This window comes from Uranotaenia lowii, chromosome 3 (assembly GCF_029784155.1).
Source record: "Uranotaenia lowii strain MFRU-FL chromosome 3, ASM2978415v1, whole genome shotgun sequence".
Taxonomy (NCBI): Eukaryota; Metazoa; Arthropoda; class Insecta; order Diptera; family Culicidae; genus Uranotaenia; species Uranotaenia lowii.
In genome coordinates, this window is record NC_073693.1 from 102847457 (window position 1) to 102855805 (window position 8349).

Consider the following 8349-nt stretch of genomic DNA (forward strand, 5'->3'; position numbering starts at 1 on the left):
ATATCAAGTTTTAGTTAATTTGTGGGGGTGGGTAGATTTATTACATTTTAAATGTTCATTCAATTTTACATCTCATTGTCTTAAGCCCGTTTGATTTCACCTAAGTTCGCTCAGGTTAGCAAAAAAATCATAATGCTCTTAAGAAAAAAAAAACACTATCGGTGATAAATTTTTGCCTTGGATGATGAAGTTGAATCTAGGTCAGTGAAAGATTCAAGAAAAGGCGCAGCGTTCTATTGAAACTTCAATAGAAGGGTTAAACCTTTAATAAGTTTCTAAATGGTGTAGTAATCTAATAACTAGAGTTTACTGCAGTACTGCTAAGCAATCATTACATTAAGAAGATTTTTTTTTATTTTAGTTTATTTACTCTGTTTTGATTCGAATACGAATAGCGATAAGTTGGTAGAAGGTCCTAAATTAAATAAATAAAACTGACAATTTTCATCATTTATCAAAATTTGTTTCCTGAAATGAGAATGAGGTTTAACAGAGAACCAAATCAAACCAGTTTTACAATATTTATAAATTCAATGATTTTATTATAAGTTAATTCAAAGCAAGATAAAAAAAAATGAAACCCATCATATTTAATTTGGAAATCAAAATTTGATTCATAAATAAACATGTATGACCAAAAGGAGTTGTTTTATTAATGTGTAGTTGAAACATAAAAATATAATTTGTTTTTTGTTTCATGCGAACAACTTATGTACATATATTTACAGTCACTGATCCAAACGACTCAATCGTAAACAATCATGTTTTTTGTGTCCCTTCAAAAGTTCAAAGTGATTCGGTTGCAGTCGCGAAAAAGTTTTCGGTTTCTTCCGTTCAATCGATTGCTGAAAATGGTCAAAAACTTTATCAACTGAACCGGGAGTGATGCTGGTAATTGGTGACCAACGCAATAACTTCAAACTTCCCTTGTATCGGAACGGCAACGGAACAATTACTCAAGCGGATTAACTCGATTCTAAACTTTTTGATCCAGGTGCACCCCCTACTTCATGGGTAAGTTCCACGCCACCACTTTATGGGTAAGAACTTCGATTTTCTTTGGCAACCAGATACAGTTTCAGTGATAATAATTATTTTTTTTTTTAAATTTCAAACCTTTCAGAAGGAGCTCTACCGGAAAAAGCAGATGTGATGCGGTATCTGTTAAGTGTCCGCGTCCGACAACATCGCCAGATGACTGAATTCCACCGGACCCATAGGCCAACCTGACCGGGTAAGGCCCGTCGTCGATTTTCCTCATCCGAATGTGCCGCGAACGCCCAGTTCACAAAGGGATGCACCTACGGCAAACCACAGAGCTACGCTATAAACTAGCTAATGCCGTAGCGCTGCCTGCAATCGGTCGCTAAGGAACGCACGAGTCGCCGGTTTGAAGGTATCCGAGTTCTTAACTTTTACTGGATCGCCCGGGATGTCGCCTACAAGCACTACGGGGCGATCATGGTCGATACTGCGCTCAATGCCATCTGCCGTGACGCCATGGTTGAGTGTATCGCCAACACGCTGCACAAGCTGCGCGGTCTCATCTCGGGCATCATGAGCAGTCGCGTTGTGGGAAACGTTATAAAAATCGGAGGACCCCGGCGGGCTTGCTGGCACCGCCGCAACCGTTTCATTTGCACCAGCACCGTTACCATTAAACGGTCGGCTGCTCGAGATTTGTAGATCGGACGACTTAGTATGCTTTTCACTGTATCTTTAATTTTATTTTATTTTTTTAGGTGCGTAATACAAGAGACTTGGAACATCCATGATGGAATTTATCAAACAGTTCCGAACTATTGGCGAATTGATTGATCAGACCCAATAATTAGACGAGCATTAATATCCACAATATCAGCCTCTCAGCCTAAGCCAAACAACCAACAACCGCAGTTGGATAGGATCGTTTGTGGGTGAGTATTATTATTTTCATTTTGTCTCAAATTAAGTCGACACAAAGCGAGAAGTACCTACGCGTTTATTGTTACTAGACCAAATCGAACAATATGGGAGATTAGCTACTCTTTGCAGCTACCAACACTATGAACCCGGCACCTAGTGTGAACAGGTCATAATTGGTCAAATAGTTCATAATTTTCAAAATCTTTTTAACAATTTGGAAGTTTCAATCTTAAGCACTTTTTATATCTTACACCTTACATCGTGACGCCTGAGTTTATACACTATTCATAGGACTACTATGAAAATTGATATAAATGTCCCCAAAAAAATTGAAGACCTATCTATGTTATAGTGTAGCAACGAATCCAACACACTTGTCGCTTTGTGGTCTAGAATTGTACAAAAAAAATTGTTGCCAAAATTGAATTGCAACATTACCTTAAAATCATAGAGAATTAAACATAATCTGACAATGTAACAATTTTCTCCATCAGAATTATTCATAATAGTCATTTCAATTGTATATATTTAGGCGTTACAATATAGTGCATATTTGCTAATATACTAAGAATATGATATGAACATGGTATTATGAAAATTGCAGCGAACATCGCAATAATTTTTAGTTGCATAAGCGGAAGCGATATTCATGATACATTTCTTTTAATACTCTACCTGATTGATATAGAATATATCAAATAATTTGCATTTGATCTACAAATCAGTTCAATCTGAAACTAGTATGTTTTTAAGCTATCACAAAATAGTTATGTATTTTAATTCTAAACAGGAATTCAACAAATTGAAGAATTCGAATAAGTTTTTAAAACATTAAGAAGTAATAATTTGCCGTTTTACATGTATACTGAAGTAGGTACATAATTTATTTTGCCTTTCATTCCAAAAATTTTGAAAAAAAATAAAGTTAAAATAGCAAACTTCAAAAAAGTCAAAATAAGGTGGCAATATGGCAGGCAAAATGTATTCTTTTGATAAATGAGTTGTACATGAGTTGTAAATAAGTTGTACCTCCAAATATCTTTCAAAAATGGGAATTGTAAAGCTGAAAATCAATCAACCTACAACGAAGTGGCAAATCCATTCTAATTTTAATATCCGTATTCGCAAATTTTTTAAGAAATTAAAGTTAAATCAGATAATTTTTTTTCTCTTTAACTTGAATTAGCAGTTTTTTACAAATGACAAAACCAATATTTTAACGAACATAATTGAATGGATTGAAATTATTGAAAAAAAAAAATATTTTGTTGATCTATAATCGATGCGTTGGCTGTATACACTATTAGGTATGGTTCTTCGACTGGATCAGTTTAAACTTTTTGGAAATGAACATCTCGCAAATTGTTTGATTGAAATGCTTTTTGAATATCGCATGGTAACATTCATTTCCTCTTTTAGTGTTTAAACAAATTTAAAACGCCTTTGGGTAGGCAACGAAAAGTGTGGGATAAAATTTTGCATTCATTATGCTTAACAATGCGTTTTCTATATATTTTATCATAATGCAATATACTTGCGAATTTTAAACATTTTAATGTAACATAAATCTAGGAGTTTAATTAAAGGGAATTGAAAAAGAACATTTTTGTCGAAAATCAACGAAAATATGTAGATTTATTCAGGCACAAAATAAGTTCAGCAGCCGAATTCCGGTACTTGAAGAAAAACTCCGAAAATCTCTTCTAGAAAAGAAATTCTAAAATTGTCGTTCTCTTCAAAAAAATGTCTTTTCTTCTTGGCTGATTCCGAAAAAGTAAAGAGAAAGAAAAAAAACCAAATGTAAGAGAAGAAAAAAGTATAGTTCACCTATTCACCGCTAGACGTCTTTGACGTTTGTTTTCGGTGAGACTTTTCAAAACGACTTTTTGTTGGCACCGTGTTTCTCCCATGTTTCCCGATATTTAGCATGGTAATTAGAATAAAATTATATTTGTAATACTGAAAACTATTTATAACAGCAATATTCAATATTGTTAGATAAAATACTTCAAATCTTGCTCATCGTGCATGCAATTAAATATGAAAAAAACATATCGTTGAGTGTTGAAGGCATAATTGGAAGTTTTGAAAAATGAATCTAGAAAGTTACGTGTTTGTAAACAATCGGATGTGTTGATATGATTAAATATGTTATAGTTGTACATTCGAAAGTGTCATCCTTTAATGGGATAGCGTTCAATTGTTGATCCAGTAAGTTAATAAACTTCTTAGCCAAACATTTTGGCATTCGAAAGAGTTTTTCGAAATTTCCATCCGAAATATCAAATGGATTACTAATATCTCTCAAATAACGACGATGCCGAAGTAGTTCGATTTTTTCTAGGCGTTTATACCACTTTTTTTTTACATAGTAATATGATCCAATCATTTGCTCCATTATTTTAAAGTTTTAATAGGTATTAACGTATAATTTAACAAAAACCTCACTGAAAAGAAATGTCTTTTGAAATTTCCGAAGCAAAAATGCCGAAGAAATTAAAAATCTCGTTTTCTATTTCAAACGTCAAAAATTGACTTCTTTGAATTGACCGGAATGTCAATCTAAGAAAATTTCGCAACGAAAAAAATCCGAAGAGATTGAAAATTATGTTTTCTTTTTTAAACGTCAAAAAATGTCTTCTTTAAATTCACCGGAATTCCAAGACAAGAAAATTTTGAAAATGTCTTCAATAATTTCTTTTCTTTCACGACATTTTTTGCCCGGAATTCGGCTGCAGCAGCCGAATTCCTGTACTTGAAGAAAATCACCAAAAATCTCTTCTAAAAAAGAAATTCTAAAATTGTCGTTCTCTTCATAAAAATGTCTTTTCTTCTTGGCTGATTCCGAAAAAGTAAAGAGAAAGAAAAAAAGACAAATGTAAGAGAAGAAAAAAATATAGTTCACCTATTCACCGCTAGACGTCTTCGACGTTTGTTGTCGGTAAGAGTATTCAAAAAGACTTATTGTTGGCACCGTCTTTCTCCCATGTCAGTTTGTTTCCCGATATTGAGCATGGTAATTAGATTAAAATTATATTTGTAATACTGAAAACTATTTTTAACAGCAATATTCAATATTGCTAGATAAAATACTTCAAATCTTGCTCACAACCGTGCATGCAATTAAATGTGAAAAAAACATATCGTTGAGTATTGAAGGCATAATTGGACATTTTGAAAAATGATGCTAGAAACTTACGTGTTTGTAAACAATCGGATGTGTTGATATGATGAAATATTTTATAGTTGTATATTCGAAAGTGTCATACTTATTGATTTAGATTAATTAGGTTTATTCGATTACCTGAGCCAAGATATCGCAATGTTGTTAGAACTTGTAAATGTACCGGAATTGTTATGGTTTTTTCATTCTTTAATGGTATATCGTTCAATGGTTGATCCAATAAGTAATAAACTTCTCAGCCAAACATTTTGGCATTCGAAAGAGTTTTTCGAAATTTCCAACCGAAATATCAAATGGATTACTAATATCTCTCAAATAACGACGATGACGAAGTAGTTCGATTTTTTCTTGGCGTTTATACCACTTCTTTTTTGCATAATAATATAATACAATCATTTGCTCCATTATTTTCAAGTTTTAATAGGTATTAACGTTTAATTTAACAGAAACCCTCACTAAAAAGAAATGTCTTTTTGAATTTCGGAAGCAAAAATGCCGAAGAAATTAAAAATCTCGTTTTCGATTTCAAACGTCAAAAAAAGTCTTCTTTGAATTGACCGGAATGTCAATCTAAGAAAATTTCGCAGCGAAAAAAATCCGAAGAGATTGAAAATCATGTTTTCTTTTTTAAACGTCAAAAAATGTCTTCTTTAAATTCACCGGAATTCCAAGATAAGACAATTTTAAAAATGTCTTCAATAATTTCTTTTCTTTCACGACATTTTTTGCCCGGAATTTGGCTGCAGGTTTGTAAATATAGGTTCAGTATTTCACTGAAGCTAGTTTGTAATGATTTCTTGTTTGTGGCTGACTGTTCAAGTTGAAGTCTGAAATTGAAGTTGTAAATCTAAACAGTTTTGGTATTTCATTTCCAAAGAAGTGATAAAGTTGTTTAATTGATGTAAATCAACATTCACTCGGAATGCTTTTTTTCGACAAAATTAAAATAAAATGTACTTGTGTTGTTAACTTCATATGAGTTTTAAACCAAAGACATTGTATTGATTTGAAAATCCTTTATAAAAAAAATATAGATACTATTGAATAAAATACATTCTTCAGACTACCTGTGTCAAATTTACCTATTTAGGTATACCTATTTAGGTGAAATTTTCCAATGATCTGGTCCGGATCGCTGTAAATCGCTCACACGTTGCATAATTGGAGGCGACTCTTTTTACTCGAAAAAACTTTTAAGCGCCATCAGATTGAATTTTGCTATCACGCTCTGATCAGCAAATTCGTTCTCATTTCGGTTGACCTAAAGTAGAACACAGCAAAAAGAAAAGCGCAAATTTTTAACACGGAAAACAAAATTATACCTCGTTTGCTGTAGTTTTTTTAAGCTTTGAAAGCAAAATGACGCCAAATTTTGCTCTCAGGCAATATTTTCTGATGCCTTGTAGTGCCATCATTGTGCTCTCCATGCTCTCAGAAAATGAGGTGTAGTTAGGGTCTCGGTTTTAGCAAAATTAGGCATCACTTTGCTAACCAAGTATGAAAATTTGTGCTCTCATTTTTGCTGTGTACCACCTTATGTCAAGCAAAATGAGAGCAAACTCGGCTCTCAGGGCGTGATAGCAAAATTTGCTATAATTTTGTCATAAAAGTCTGCTCGGGTTACATTATATATTTTTTTATAATTGTGATAAGTGATAAATAACGTCAAAAACAGTCAAAATCGAACGGTATGTTAACATTAGGTACACATGCCAAATTAGGAACACCTACCCTAGGTTGGTCAGAGTATTGTTCTAAGGTCCAGCCGAAAACCTTATTATCGGTGATTGGTCATTTGAGAACGTCGAAGAGAGGCAAATTGCAACAAAGAACAATTCGGATAGTGTTCATATCACCAGAGCACATTGAACGAATTTCAAGTGAGACATATTGGTGAGCAGTGAGCTGCAAATTTATTCGTTGCAGAGACGCTGTGAGAAACACATCGAGTCGGTGAAGGCGGCAAGGAACGCTTGAATACAGCAACAACAACAAACACTACTGCGTGCGGCGGTGTAAAGGACATGATGCGGTGTATGCAAATTTGATTGCACACAAGTTTGTTTTGATGTGAGTTGCATTCAGTGATTATCTCGGAATAAGGGATTGTTTTGGTATACACATACGTTTACCTTTCGAATTCTAGTTATATTTCATAGAAATTCAAAATATTAACAAAAAAACATTAAAAAATTTTTTGGTTATTTTTCGATTTGAAAAATAATGATCTTCAAACTATGTCTTCAGTAGGCGACGGACTACGCGATTTTGATTACAGCTATCATATAAAACATCTCGTAGTGTCTATTCATTCTGAATATGAAAGAAAAAAATATTCAGGATGCGAAAATTTTCATCAAGGACCTACAAAAATATTCATGAATAAAAACATCAATCATTTTCAATTGAATATGACTGGACCGGCTTTCAAATGAATTTGAAAGCATTTTGACAGGAATTGAATACGGTAGAAAGCTCCTTTACTTTGAAAGATACAAATATGAAAGCTATTTCAAGCTTTGACTTTGACAGAGAGGATGCTGTCAGTTGAGTGAAGATTGAGCTTTGACTTTGAAAATTTTGAACACTGGTTCTAACACAGAATACGAATAAATAGACGATCAGTCTTATCGAAGCCGTGAGTGATAACGGAGTCAATGTCGAACAGCGTGTTTTACTTATCTTAGAAAACTCCTTATTATTAAGATATAAAAGTTGGTAAAGTGAGAATATTACAATAATGTCTGACAAACACATTTCATTTTCATCACGCGGTTTCCAAAACTATAAATTTTGTAAAAATCGGTTGAGAAACAAGAGAGATACATTGGTTTTAGTCAGGAGTGTCAAATTGACACTCCAGGGACTGTAAAGTGTACATATATCAGGCACGGATGAGAGTTAAGATGTTAATTAGATTCGAAGTTTTAATGATTAAAATCATATATTTATTCTATTTATTTTAGGATAAAGGCTTTTATTTTAGGAAAGAGGCATTTAACAAACATGATGGGGCATACGAAAGCTCTCTTACTCAACTTTCTAATCATTATGAAACCTTCATAAAACCTTAAATTAGTTTTACTTTTTAAGTTCATTTAAATAAGAAACAAAAACAATCCAAGTTTTTGTTTTCAGCTTCTTTACATATATTTATTTTTAAAAGACAAAATATTACATCAAAAGGTATTAAAACCTTGTATGAATTTTTAATTTTTTTTTAGCCTATTTAGGTAAATTCATAAAATTCTTTCATTCCT

At 32.8% G+C, this 8349-nt stretch overlaps 1 protein-coding gene across 1 annotated transcript; it reads left to right on the forward strand.

Annotated features, from left to right (window-relative positions):
* The first annotated feature begins 1010 nt into the window (after nt 1–1010).
* On the forward strand, nt 1011–1686 carry LOC129752478 (60S ribosomal protein L15-like). The gene is made up of 2 exons (XM_055748252.1): nt 1011–1040; nt 1348–1686. Exons 1-2 carry the CDS (start codon nt 1011–1013, stop codon nt 1684–1686), a joined length of 369 nt encoding a protein of 122 aa, XP_055604227.1.
* The last annotated feature ends 6663 nt before the right edge of the window (nt 1687–8349 follow it).